Genomic DNA, 14,943 nt, shown 5'->3' on the forward strand with positions numbered 1-14,943 from the left:
GGGAGAAAACACGTCCGTGACATCATCAGCCTTGTTGTGATTCCCGTTCCCACCGGGTTCGTCTCGTGGATGCTATCACAGGATTCCCACACTGATTTCCCCCGTGTTCCACTTCAGCTCCTCCCTCACGGTCTGAAGCTCACGCCCGCGTTGGTTTTACTTGCGGTATCTTATTTTCGCTCCATGGTTTAGCTTTCGACATCGCCATTCTTAGGTTCAGCAGAAGCGTTATGAGGACGACTGAGAGATGCTTCCGGTGTAAAAGTGATATCTTCATGAAAGCTGTCGCGAGGAAGAGCTCTCCGCTGTGCTCATGCGATCGAGGCTATTGTTAGAGGAGATGAAACGGTGTCGGTTGGCGTGACACACCTGGGATTGTTACAGCAGACCTCCAAACACGCATTTCTTCTGTTCCACAAATCCATCGTGCCTGCAAGCGGAAGGGTTTCGTTTGTTTCGCCGAATATTAGTTAGAGAAGCCATTCTAGTGTGTGTTATTTCATGGGGATGTGTTCAAGGCAAGAGAGGATTCAAAAAGACGTCGACATCGTAATTCAAAGGTGTAAGGCAGAGAAAGACTGTCTGTTTTCGGGTGAGTTTCCATTGTCTATTCTTATTAAGTGAGCTGGCTCCCTTTAACAATTGCCATGGATTTAATCAACACGACTGATGGGCTGTCAGTCTCGCTGCTGATGCCTTTATTTCCTCCACACAAAAGCCCGTTATGTTTAAAACCCCTATGTGGCTAATGTACTCCAGCGTAGGCAATTTAATCTTTCCTGGACCTTATAAATTATGCAATAATAAACTGCAACCAAGGGCCTAGCAAAACGTAAACTGCCTTCATTATTACTGCCACATATTCTGCTCTTATCATCCTAATAAAACCATTAACATTCCTCTCAGGTGTTGGTTTGTGATGTGAATGATTTGTAAATTTAGTTAGCCCACGCCTTACTATTGTTGAGCGTCACTCATTTATCAGCTATCAATTTAATTCTCCTATATTCATTGTCGGTGGACATTCCCTGTTTATGTTGCCATGGAGACTACACTTGTTGAAATTGACTTTTTTTTGTCGTCCAGTGTGTTATATTGTCCAAAAACGCCAAGTTTGATTGTCTGTGTGTTTCAGACTTTCGATTCTCCGACTCCACGTTCACCTTCACCTACTCAAAAGGACCTAAAAGGTAAATATCATAGATCCAGCTATGCTCTGAATGTAAACAGTTGCTGTACACCCACACTCCTGCTGTGTTTTGTTTTGAGTTATTAACTATATTTGTCAGTGTTTGGTTCACAAAAATGAACATTCCATCCTCATTTTATCAGCCTCATGTTGTTCGAAACCTTTCTTGTTCTGTGGAAAACAAAAGAGGCGGAATGACTCTATACATTCGCTTTTATTTTTGGAGAAAGATCGAATGAAAGTGAAAGGAAAGTGAAGCTGTTATCCTGACTAACATCTCATTTGCGCGCCACTGAAGAAAGTTATAGAGGTTTAGAACAACATGAGGATGAGGAAACAATGACAAAAACATGAAACTTTAAAACAATGACAGTGTAATGGGTGTTTTGGTCATGATGTGCGAGGCTTTAACTGGATCGAGGTTCATGTGTGTTCTCTTTTCACATTATACCCCATCAATGAGGACAAACTTCATCTTTGTTGTCATTGCTCACTTCTGTTGTGGTCAGCAGTGTTTATGAATTCCTGTACATTAATGTACCACCTTAGCATAAGCAGTCTCTAGCTGCACTGTGATTAACAATAGATTGTATTTACATATAATTAATTACCTTGGCTTGAACACTGTCATAGACATATTAGACATTGACTAATCACTTTTAGAATGATGAATAGGCAGCCATTTTTAGCTGCTGTGTTCCTCACATAAAAAAGAATAAACTCATTATTGTATGCTAGTAAACAACCCGGAGCAATCTGAAACTGTCTTTTGGAGAAGATCAAGTCATGTACTTTTCTTTCTTTCTTTCTCTTGCTCAAAATGCTGTTTTTAACCCTGTGAATCAGAATCCAGCAGATGGAAATTAAAGTCTATACTAATCGCTCTGTTGATCATGAATGCCAGCGTGTTCACGTGTGGTTGTTTTATTTACATGTCACTCTCCAGGGGTCACACTTTTGGGGCATATTTGTGTAATGATTTGCTTGAAAGCTGTGAATGTTTGATAGATGAGATTTGGTGTCAAGTTTAAATATTTTGGATTGATTTGTTGTAGAATGTCATTTACTTACTGTTCTTGACATTACAAGACCATACTAGAACAGCTGATGGTTTCTAAGTTTACTGAATGAATGTTTGTCTCTACACTACGTTCTGCTAGCGGAAGTTCATGGTACTTTCAGTTAGGAGTGGATTTGGGTTAGTCTGTGAAAGCTTGACATCAGTTGGGCACGTCTCGTCTTACTCATCTCTTGTGTCTAATCCACATTGTCTGGTGAAGGGAAACATGAGAAGAGCACCATTGCTCTAATTCTCGAAAAGGCAGTCTTTTCAATCTACTGACCTGTTTACTATACAGACCTTTAACTCTGCCAACATATTTGAGACTTCTTGACCAGATTTAGATGAGAGACAGACAGTTTTTTCTTTGGCAAAATGGGACTTCACAGTGAAGTCAGATGTGATACCAATCTGAAATTTAAGCTCGAGGCCATTTAGATAAGTAATACCTGCAAAACCACTAGACCTTGGTTAAAACGATCCCTCCCTATAAAACTCGCTCCCTATAGTCTTGCAAATTTTATGAAAAATATGCTAATTAAAAATGAGTTGTCCAGGAAAGCACTTTAGGCTCACTGAAGCAGTACCAGTACTGATAAGAAGGTCCTGGAAAGATTTATGTAAGCAGAATGGTGGATCTCATCTTCCCAATAGTTGCTTTTAAATAAAGTCTTGAAGATTCAATTACTGTTGATTAAAAGTGGTTGGTTGTATCACATTATTTATTGATTTGTTTTCAAACACAAACTCTTAATGCATGTATTTGGCAATTCTAAATTTTGCACTTTCATTTTTGTAACACTGCGCTAGATTGAATGTTTATTTCCATGTTTGCTGCAGCAAAGATGTAATCCATTTAGGTGTTCTGAATAAAAAATGGGGAGTTCCTTGTCATCTTCTGTTTGAACTGGTTTTCAAATGTCACTCTTGTTTTTAGAGGAGGTGCCTTGCATTATAAGCGAGAAATGAGCTGGCAGGCTCTCTATGAAAAATCATTGCACCTTGCCTTGTAGAGGAAGCAGCACATTTCCTGTTTGTAGAGCTGCAACCTGCACTCAATGTCTTTCACTGAGAGACTGACATTTCTACGTAATATAGATGTGGGTGTGGCCTATTTTTTTGCACCCTTTCTTTGTCATTTTTGTGCATTTGTATTTTCTTAAAAGAAAATAGGGTTGCTCTAATATTTGATATGCCAGATAACCCTGATATTTGATGCAACAAACCATTCAAAGATGGAAATTCGTAAGGAGATCATTTTCGTTAGATGTTACCGAAGCAGGTATAAGGTAATTCAAGCAGTAAAAAGAACAGACAAGCCCATAATCACAGAGATGCAGTAGTTCTCATGAAAAATCCATCATGGCAAATTATGTTTGAGTTTCATCATCTTGGTATAACTGACTTTGCATAATTACCATGAGTGCTAAATTTTGACAAGCTCTAATTCAAACAAATGTTGTTGCATTAGATGTGGATACTGGCAGACCGCTGGAAATAAACTTTGGGTCATTTGGTATACTATATCAAAAGGATGTAAACCATTAATTCAGGGAGTTGATGAGGAAGTGCCATAATAATATAAGATCCTATTAACATTGTAGGTGTTGTACAGTGCAGAAAGTGAAAGTATCAAAAGCTGAAGTAGTTTGCCACGCTCACATCACATTGGGTTTTTGTAACTAATTTAGTTATATGAGCACAGTATCTGTCAGTGTGCAGATGTCACAGCTACAAACTGAGATACATATACACATTTAAACAAATCTTTAAGTTTGTGTTTATCATGTGTACCAAGAGTAGTTTGTAGGGCTACAAGTGACACATTGAAGTGTATATCAGCAGTACATTTACACTGTTGCATCATGTTGAGCCCTGATTTCATCACACTCATCACATTACAGTTATTATCTTGTGGCAGTATATGCAGACCACATGGGAAGGATATTCTCTCAGTGTGACAGGCAGTTGAAAAATCACTGTAGATGCATTTGTGAGACCTGCCCGGAGGGTGTTGGGTCATCCGCATGTAGAGGTTGTTTGTTTTCACTAAAGTCCATACATTCTTCATTCCATATTAGGGCTGCACGATAAATCGCATGCAGTGTTTTGCGCAGCTTGTCAGTGACCAACTGCTCTGTGTAGTTAAATCTGCTCCATGTGAAAGCGTGCAGGTGATGGAGATTTATCGCTGATTACAGAACCGGCTTTACTGAATATCGCATGCGATTTATCGTGCAGCCCCTATTCCATATACACCGTAATGCTATGTTTTTGTCTTGGTGAGCAGGTTTCAGGTGTAGAAGCTCCTGTCTTTGCATGTGACCCCGTTTGTCAGCAATTTATAATGCTGTTCTTACAATGTTTTATTTTTTTTTATCCCAGAATGAAGCCAACCATGGCAGGAGATACAAGAGGCAATAGCTGTAATTACCTAGTCATTTTGGATTACATTTTTACATTAGAAATGGATACTTATTATTACTTTATGGCACTATTTGGACCCTGAAAATACTTTCATTGGTCTAACTCTGTGTACTCAGTTTTTTCAGGAAAAGATCTTATGTTAATAAAAAATTGCTGTATTTTTTGTTTATTCGGTTTTTATTTTCTGTTTGTGTATTATTCCAACTCAGTTTTTGCCATGAAGATAGTCTTTGGGATGGCAATAAAAGTAAATAAGTACTACTACTTAATGTGTTAGCTTTTATTAACACCATCAGGTAGATTTAGGGTAAGGTTTAATGTAGGTGGTATGTTTATTTTTGAACTCAATAGAGCATTAACCTTTAGCACCCCTTACTGAAAATGTTATTTCTGAACTGCGACGATGCGTACAAAAGTGAACATAATAGAATGTTGCCAGACTGATGACTGATTTAATGTTATTTATTTATTTATTTATTTATTTTTGACTTAAGACATTTAGATGTTACAATATCTTTTTTGGTTAATTGACAAATATTTTTAGATTTTTTCAGTAGCAGAAATTGATGCTAGGCAGAAATTGTTTTTATTGTAAAATAAGATATTGTGACAAAGATACATTTTTGAGGCTGTGAATATTAAGAGTTTGTGTGATGGAACATAAGCATAAACCTCATTCACCTGAACTTAATGTATTTTTTTGCAGTTATTAGCAATTAGCAAATGTTTTATAACACTTGAGAAAAGTGTGTTCATGTGACCAATAAAACCCTGTATCATGCATAACACAACCCAAGTCATTTTTTAATAAAGTCGTGTGTCATTATGAAAGCTTTCTGTGAGTGGCACCATCCTGTGTGAGACCTCAGGAGGGGTTTCACTTTCACTGAATCAACCTCTCTTCTCTGTGTTATCATCACTTAATTACTTAAGGGCTAGTATTGCTTTCAATGCCAGTAGTCAGAGTCTACATAGAGTATGCTTGTGTTTTTTTTCCCCAAGGAGTTATTTGCCATGATTTTTAATGGTATGTATAAGGTCATTGGCTCCATTAATTCCTGAATACGTTCTCTCATTTTGTGCAATGGAGCAAAAAACATAAGCACATAAAGGTCACCTGCATGATATTACATTTTCACTTTTGCCAGATCAGCCTATATCAAGGTAATTAACATGATTTGGGCAGGTTCATGCTGATCACGATAGGGCTTTTTACCAAGCCACTTAATTCTCCACATTAATTCAAGGCACTTCACAGGAGACAGTGTCCTGTTGTCAACACTGTTCGTTGCAACCTTATTTACTTGATTGCGTGAAATGGATACCACACTTTCCTTAATTACCTCTTACTTAAGTGTTTAGATAAGCTGTTTTCAGGACTTGCCGGCAGCACCCTTCTGGGACCTGATGGTCTCTTCTGTGAAGCGTCACTTGGAATTCATATATATAATCTCCTAATTTCCGTCAAATTTAATTGAGCCCTTATTTATTTTATTGCAGTTTTGCTGCTATATTTAATTGTCTGTGTCAATGCTAGATGGCTTTTCTCTATTCACAGCACTATGCTCCTGCACTGCACAAAACATAAAATGAATAGATTATTATTATTATTATTACTATTTGTAGCTGATCATTTGTTTTAATTTATTCATAAGCCTTTATTTGAACAATTTTGAAATATTCAGTGAGCGATGGACTGTGTGATCCCAACTAGGGATGCAACGATAGGATTTATTTTGGCCGATATGATACTGATTTTAACAAACAAATATTGGCGAATTCCGATACCAATATTGGTCAATTGCATAAAGCAGGGCTTAAAACGAGAGAGAGAGAGAAAAAACTATTTACGCAATAAAAACATTAAAGATTTTTTTCAAGATATTTTAAAATGTTTCAGCTAGGGCTGGGCAATATATCTAACAATATGATCATGCGCATTTAGTCAGTAAATCTGGTTCAGTGATAAGTGCTAAATTGCCATCACCTGTTTTCAAATAGAGCGGCACTTAATAGAGCCGTAGATCAATTACAAGCTACGCAATATCATGTCATTAACGCAGATGAATCGCCTTCGATAATGAACGCGATATTGCGTAGCTTGTCAGTGATCTACGGCTCTGTCTATTAAGTGCCGCTCCATTTGAAAACAGGTGATGGCGATTTAGCGCTAATCACAGATCAAGATCTACTGACTAGATGCACATGATCATATTGTTAGATATATGCCCAGCCCTAGTTTCAGCATTGATTAAAAATTAAATGCTACTCCTATAAGCATTAATTTTGAGTGGAAAAAAACTGCCTAAATTAGTAGCTAAAATAATAGTAAATGAAATCAAAATTACAAACACAATTAGGCTATTTGAGTTCCCTTCTCTCCACAACAAATCTTCTAAAGTTGTATTTAGGCTAAATATAAGTATCAAGCCAAAATGAATTAATTTAAAAATGAAACTGAAGCCTACCTCTCTCATTCTGCATGAATCCAAATATTCCATATTCGTGAAGCTGGTTTGTCATACAGATAGAAGCAAAACATCATTCAAAACTATAAAGCTTTTGTAAAATAAAGAAAACCGCTTTCTGCTGTCTTATTTTTTTTCCCTTGAACTTTGGAGCATGTTACAATTATCCGAAATGCAGCACAATTTTTTTCACTTCGTTTTGTTAATCTGTTAATGATTTTATTTAAATATATTTTGTGTATAGTCCTATATATTCCTTTTTATGTAGCCTATATAGTTTTATTCCGTTTTTTTTTTCGTTCACCGAAATGCTGCAGGTGCGTGATCTGACCTTGTGTAAATCCGTGTCGACCATCGTATCGGCCCTTTTAACGTTATTTCTGATATGCAGATGGCTTTAAAATAATAAAAAATCGGCTGATAAATATCGCCGTCCGATACATCTGTGCATCCCTAATCCCAATATCTATGACCATTTTATCTTAAAAAATCAAACGAGAGTGATAGGGAAAAAAGAATAGAGATGCTAAAAATAGGATGATATAGAAAATGCTAAAAAGCAGTATTTTTACTGGTGATTTTTTCAGTTATTTGCAGAGTCCGTGACATTACTATACTGAGTCAGGTTGAATAAATGAAAAGTTTATTAAAGTTAGTAGGATTAAAACAGGTGCATAAAGAAAAAAAAAAAAAAAAAAAACCTTCTCCAACATCAGTAGCTCCAGCAGTTCGCTGTCACAATGTGTGATATGATAATATTCGGACTGTTTCTGCTTTTATTCAGTGTGATGAAATGAGTCATTTGTGTCGGGTACCATATGTGCATGAATATGTCTGAGAAGCAGTGTTACATGTATCCTTAATACTGTTAATATGTGTTTTTTTTTTGTTTTTTTTTTAGGGTGTCCTACTCTGTTCATGTCTCTGATGATTATCCAGGTATTGCATACACAGATTGACGGATTAATTGATAAATGGATGGATCATACACCCAAACTCTTACTACTCCTCTGCATGTTACAATAAGAAGCAATAGTCATTTAATGCTAGTTAAAACCAGCAAAAAATGCCATATGACTTTTATTAACGACAGAACACAGGCCATATCTTGGGACTAGAATATCATATAGAGGGAGGATTTTATATGGACCAGGGAGGAACCATTCAGAACACTGTAGTAGCATCCACATAGAGATGTTTTAAAAACCATTCAGAACACATAAGCAAATGCATAACAATACCCTGCCAAGCACGCACAGTGTTAGCTCTGTGGGTGTCCAGTTTTTTGTTAAAATATAGTTCATAGTGTAATTTATTCCATATTTACATACCTGACCTGATAGGAAAAATGCTGCAGGGTCAACAGTGTAAAGTGACAGCTGATGCTTATAAATCAGTACTAATACGGCTAAGCTGCATCATTCTCAGCTGTAAAACAGTTGATTCATACTCTTAAATCTTCCAATTGTATTTTTTCTGTGATGTAATTATAACGGCACAATACATTAAAGTGAGTGACAGTGTTTGTTTTCATTCTCTTTTGGTACATGAAATGACAACACAATATTGAAGCTCAGTGGGTTTTATGGGTAAAGTGATGACGCTGGATTTTTGCTCTTCAGTTGCCCAGTGCACTCAGTTTGTCTTTGCTTAATAAGATTTTTTTTAAATAGTACACAGAAGTTCAACATTTATTCCCCTCAAAACATAGACACATTAAAATAGCATTTTGTTGTGAAGCTGTGGTGTTGCTCAAAGCCTAAAATTTGCTTTAATGCTTTGATTAATAAAAAAAAAAAATCACCCAAGAGATTTCCCTTAAATCTAAATCTAGAAGATGCAGACCTCCTTTTTGCAGGACGTAGTGTAGCCTGAATCACAGCATAGTGGCAGACAGTCAGCTTTGCATAAGGATGAGGAATTTGCTTGGCACAGATTTAGACAACATTGCCAAAGAATGCCATGGGATGTGTTAACCTGAAAATAGTGGATTGTCCAGAAATTGTAGAATTGCAAATCTCTTTTAGGGCTGTCACTTTTGTGAAAAAATCATTTTCGATTTTTAAGAGATAAGTGTTCATTGAATCGATTGTAAAATCGATTTTCCATGTCTAAAAAAAAAGACGTTTCCTTTTTCAACATCAAATAACGGACGAACGTAAAGAGAGCGCTGGAAACGCACAAGTCAGCAATATTTCTTATTCATTGGCATGAAGTTTCGTGCAGAATAACAAACAGCAACAGGAGTGCAACATTCTCGAAAAAATATATGTGCAGAGGGGACGGCTGCCATAACAAAAGAAAAACATCACTGCAGGCTTCAACCCGGCTGCATTGATGATTTAGGCATGATTTAACCATCTCCAAGATTATTTTAAATAATGATTAAGCCCATTTCACACAACTGTTGAAAAACATTAAACTTATGTCCAGCTGTTGAGAAGACGTGCTCCAACAGCACTGATGTCCCAGGGACACTCACGTACGGTACAGCCATCATAAAGGCCGGTCGCTGTCAGCTTGCAATGGTCCTTTTCATAACTCAGAATCTCCTGTAACTAGATGCGCGAATGAGGCGAATTCGCATCTCCCGCGCCGCGAGGCCTCCAGATGCGCGTAAACGCGTCTTTACATTGACTTAATCATTCGCGTTTGGTGTGAACGCAGCATAAGAGGTCGCTTTTGACGTCACTAGGTCTTATAGGCGTGTAAAATTGCTGGTATTTTCTGTCTAGCTTTCGCAAGGCATACTGCATTTTCGGAATTCTTTATTTTCATTTTCTGCTTATTTGTGAGTTCTGTTACATCTATATTTTTTAATTGTTTAATTATTTTAAAATAAATAGTGTACATATTTGGTTAAAATCGAATATTTTCATTTTCGAAACTTTTTTTGGTTGGTCCGATCGATTGTGCAATCGATTTTCAAACTAAAAGTGACAGCCCTAATCTCTTTTCACTCTCATTTGTGTTTGTATTTATTATGTATAAGTTGCAAGTTACTGGTTTTGGTTAATACTTGGCTTGGCAGGCTTGGTTACACTGTTAGATGTTCTTCAGGTTTACTTTTTTTAGGTGTTGTAATAGCACCTGCTTGTCTTTGTCTTTTCAGATAACACATATGTGTCTAACTCTGAAAACAATGATGAAGTGTTAGTCACCAGGGATCCAATACCAGTGATCTTCCACAGAATTGCAACAGGTAAGAATCATTACGATCTAATCATAAAAGAGCTGCAGCTGAATATTTTAAAGTCACACCTACGGGAAAAAGAAACCAGTGTCTACTTCAGGAGTATTTCAGTCATTTTAAAATTTGGTCAAGTCTTTGTCAGCTGAATATTTTTGCTCCAAACCTAAACTACCATGATGCCAACACTTACACAATCAAATTTCATTGAGTTGGCTCAACGATTGAACAATAATTTTTCAGATCTTTTTTTGTTTATTTTTTATGATGGTCAGTAAAGTAAGTACTGTGGTGCATGGAAGCACATGGTACTGTATGAATAACATGTTCACGTAAATGCAGCTTTAGATTATAAATTTAGAGTATCTGAGTATAAATTTAGATTATACTCAGATATAACCATGAGGTAGGTAAACAAACACTACCTTTTTACAGTTTGTTGTCAACGTATTTTTTTCTGAAAATGTTTATTTTGCTCACGCAGGATACATTTATTTCATCAAAGTACAGTAAAATGTTATTAAATAAAATTAAATATTGATTTTTTTTTCTATTTTACTTTACATCTGTTTTATATTTTAATGTCTCATTTAAATATAATAATTCTTCATTGCTGAATAAAATCAGAAAAAAATCTGATTGTCCCCAGACTGTCAAATGATAACGTATGCCAAAATTAAATTTTAGTACTTTGTTTGTGTAGGATAAAAATTATCTTAAGATCCTATTATTGCAGTATTCACATAGTGATAGCCAGTCTTTCTCTGTTTTGGAGCTCTTTGATTACACTGGCAGTAATCCTGGAAATAAATTATCCTGGAATCATACTGCATTTCTTTTGTTCCTTTTTAGAATCGACCAAGACAAAGTGGCAAAAACAGAGGAGATCTTCACTAATTTCCCCCAGCAGTTAGTTAAATGCTTAATAGATGCTTGTTAGTTGTCATGCGCACCTAATATTTTTCCAATCCACACATTTAATACAAATCTTCCGGCAGAGTAAATTACAACTAATGATCCTGTGTACAGTACATACTGCTGATGGATCTCGGATGTGCACACTTTTTCATTTGTAAATTTTTTTCTGACTCAGATCTCTGCATAAACAATCTATTTTTAGGTTCTGAGAAATGCAAGTACAACTTCTTTGGTCAAGACCTCACTGTTCTCTCACCACTTTAATGTGGCAGTGTGTTATTCCAGATTTTACAGATTTGGAATTCTGAGCAGTTATTGTAGGTTTTGTAATTTAGGATTGTAGTGGAGTTAAAAATAAAAATGAATCTTGTAGTAAGATCTGCAGTGTTTCAGTTGAAACAGTTGTATTGCTGTCACCATACACGCCAACAAAAAACAATGGTTAGTTGCCTGTTCCAGGAGTTATGTCAGTTATGATCTAAATCTGAAATTCTCTGTTCACAATATCATGTCAGCCACACACATCTGTGCTTTCACTCTACTTTCTTTAGAAATACGCATAAATAACGATGCCACCAGCTGTCTGTCTATTAGATCAAAACTTCAAACCGACAAAAACGTGGTAAGAAATTTGACCGTTTTTTGCCTTTATCATAAAATGTGTATATATATATATATATATATATATATATATATATAATTTTTTTAAAAAATTTTACACACATCAGGTATGGAAATGAATCACTTTTTACTGTGACTAAAGTTCTGCCTTGATTTTGAAACCTCTACAGTGCCATTATGCTATAGAGGAGGATTCAGAGGGTGACAATGATTCAGAGGAGTTCTACTATGTTGGACAGGTAAGTTCATCTGAGTCATTACACTGCTATATTATTATATCTCCACTACACTATTTATTTACATAACATTTCAATCTGTGCAGTCTTATCGACTAAGCACGTACAATCTATATTAATTGAGTAATAGCCTAAATTGTGTTGAAATGGGTAACTGAGCTGTGAGTATTCCAGTTAAATTGTTGTCAGAAATGTCAGTGCAAACATGCTTTCTTTTTATATTAAAGCACAAAGTTGTGGAGGGATTTTTTTTTAATACTTTTATTCAGCAAAGATGCGTAAAATTGATACTACTATTTTTGTAGTGTGCTGTAAACAAAACACAAGTACAAATCATTCTTATTGAATTCTCTCACAAAAATGAGAATGAACAATAATACTTAATGGCTATGTTATGACACTTATTGGTGCAGAGTGAAATTTAGAAGCATGTGCAAATGTGACAAATAATGAAAGTTTCAGAGTTGGAGTTTGCTAAACAAGGTCCTGACTCACATGGTCACTGTAACTAAACTTCCTAAGGTATTACAGGTATAAAACCAGCTTCAAACCCACATCACCTGGGGCTTCAGACTTTTCATTTCATGGTAAAATTACTTAAAGCAGTTTGCAGCTCATATAAAAGAACTTTATAACTCTCTTAACTTTTAATGATTAGTCCCTCACTTTTCTGAGAAAGTTTCCATCCTGAAAATGAATGTTTGCACACATGGATTGTGCTTAAATTAATCAGGTGACCATCCACTGGAGCAAATCCATAAAGCTGGAGTGAATGAGTGAGCGAGTGAGCAAGCTTTGTGTGCTCTGTGAGGACCAGTCCAAAGGCAATGGAGATTCATACCCTAATGCCTGTGCCATGCTGTGAATGCCCTCTGGCTCTTGCTGACTTTAATGTGACAGTTTTGCAATCCTTTGCTGTTTTGATGGTCTCAAAGCATTTGGGAGACACTTCTTTTTTCTTGATCTCTGTTGTACTGAATATCTGAAAAGACCAAACTACATCCATCGTTTACATAGACGAAAGCGTGATCATTGTACGTTCTGTAATAGGCTATATTAAGAAACACTTTGTAACTTCCATTCCACTAGTGTCACCAAAGGAATTGCAAACATGACTGCTTAAGATTAAATAATTGCACATTACCATTCTTTCAAACAGATATTCCTGTCCTGAACTAATGCTCAAGTGTTGCGGTGAGGGGCAAGGTTAGAGCCTCACACAAACAGTTCAATATTTAAATAAAACAAATGAAAAAAACACTTCACTTACTCAGTATTAATTAAGGACATTTATTCAAAATCTGTGATTCATATTTTGCCGGTTCAAATTAAACTTTCCTTTTAACTTCTTGCAGCAATTATTGCTGACTAGATTTGTAGGAGTATTATGATTACTCTTGGATCTCTTGAGAAATATAGTCACTGCATCCTTCTAAAACACAACATCTCTGTGTCTTTTAATCAGCTCAGCTCAGCAATACAATCAAAGGATCAAAGAAAACAAAATCATTCAATGATAAAATCAAATAGTCTGAAGATGCTGGTATGGCAAATTAACTTTCACAAGAAAGCCAGATAGGTTGTTTTGGACACAGTCTGACTTGATCTTATAATGGAGTAATCTAAAGTCAGGGCTTAACACTAAGGAGTGGCCCTTTTGGAGTGGTGGTTCAAGTTTTTACTTGCCCTGCCAACATTTTTTTTTGAAACAATAAAATACTTAGACTCATCTGACCTTGTATTCTAATAAATACAAAATTTCAACATTTGTAATCCCCACATTAAAGACCAGTGAACAGTCATTACAAACAAATTAACAAATTAGAAGCAACAACGCAAATAAATGTAATAAAACAAAACTACAAGTTAAACAGTGCTTAAAAATGTTTTCGGGTAGGTCTAACAGTAGTATTTAGGTACATAAAATTAATAAACAGATGTGAAAAAACATTGCATAGTCTTCATTAATAAATTAAACATAGATTTATCCTAGTTAAAGCTACAAAAGTTATTCACTTTAGAGTAGTGATTTGAATTTCTGTCTATTGCCGTTTGATTCACATCAATGATAGAGACAGCAGTAGGTTAGGCTGATGTCAATAAGGCACAGACTCAATATGATTTACATCCAATTTATTTTTTGACTGTTGGCTTTACTTAAGAAAACCAACTGTGCTTTCGAGGATACTGGCCAAGACAATAATTTTGTATGTTTTTGTCTTTTCATGCAAACCCCCCCCCTCCCAAAAAAAACAACAACCCAAAAACAAAACAGTGCAACATTCCAGTTGTCCTTTGAAATTGTGTCAATTGGGAATGATTAAAAACAAGTGCAAATGATAAACTTTTGTGATGCCGCATCATTGGCCTGATTGGGCCAGTGACAAATGTAATCTGTCATGAGCGTCTTTAACTCTGACCACGGGTCATTGGGCAGTCCTTATTGTCAATCCCTGAAAGTGTATGACATGTATGAATTGTTAAAAGAGTGGAGAGACATCAGGTTAAAATGAACATGATTAATGTCTGGAAGCGTGTTTAAAATGCTCTGGATCTTATACTGATTGAAAGCTCATTGTGTAGCCAGTAAAAAAGCACCTCTGAGGCCTCAAGGTAGAAACAGTCATGAATGGAGAAGTGGTTGAACAGCTGTCCGTGTGTTTCTTGATTTTTGAACTGATGCTCCTGTTTATCAACCCTTTGAGCTGTGTGTTTATGCGGGCAGGTAAATTATGATGGAGAGCTTCACAAACACCCCCAGCTGGAGGCTGATTTGGCAGCCGTGAGGGACTTATATGGCCATCATGCAGTATCTCTCAGGTATCTGACCATTC

General features: G+C 36.1%; 1 protein-coding gene across 1 annotated transcript in view; it reads left to right on the plus strand.

The window, feature by feature from the left end:
• Nucleotides 1-14,943, plus strand: part of LOC132141102 (protein mono-ADP-ribosyltransferase PARP8-like) — a 33,618-nt gene continuing 18,675 nt past the window's right edge. Inside the window, exons 1-7 of the mRNA XM_059550338.1 lie at nucleotides 1-592; nucleotides 1,136-1,190; nucleotides 8,046-8,083; nucleotides 10,257-10,346; nucleotides 11,804-11,874; nucleotides 12,044-12,112; nucleotides 14,835-14,929. Coding sequence (XP_059406321.1) covers nucleotides 502-592; nucleotides 1,136-1,190; nucleotides 8,046-8,083; nucleotides 10,257-10,346; nucleotides 11,804-11,874; nucleotides 12,044-12,112; nucleotides 14,835-14,929 — 509 coding nt within the window. The 5' untranslated portion in view covers nucleotides 1-501. The remainder of the gene's footprint in view (nucleotides 593-1,135; nucleotides 1,191-8,045; nucleotides 8,084-10,256; nucleotides 10,347-11,803; nucleotides 11,875-12,043; nucleotides 12,113-14,834; nucleotides 14,930-14,943) is intronic.

The sequence above is a fragment of the Carassius carassius genome, chromosome 5, assembly GCF_963082965.1.
Source record: "Carassius carassius chromosome 5, fCarCar2.1, whole genome shotgun sequence".
Taxonomy (NCBI): domain Eukaryota; kingdom Metazoa; phylum Chordata; class Actinopteri; order Cypriniformes; family Cyprinidae; genus Carassius; species Carassius carassius.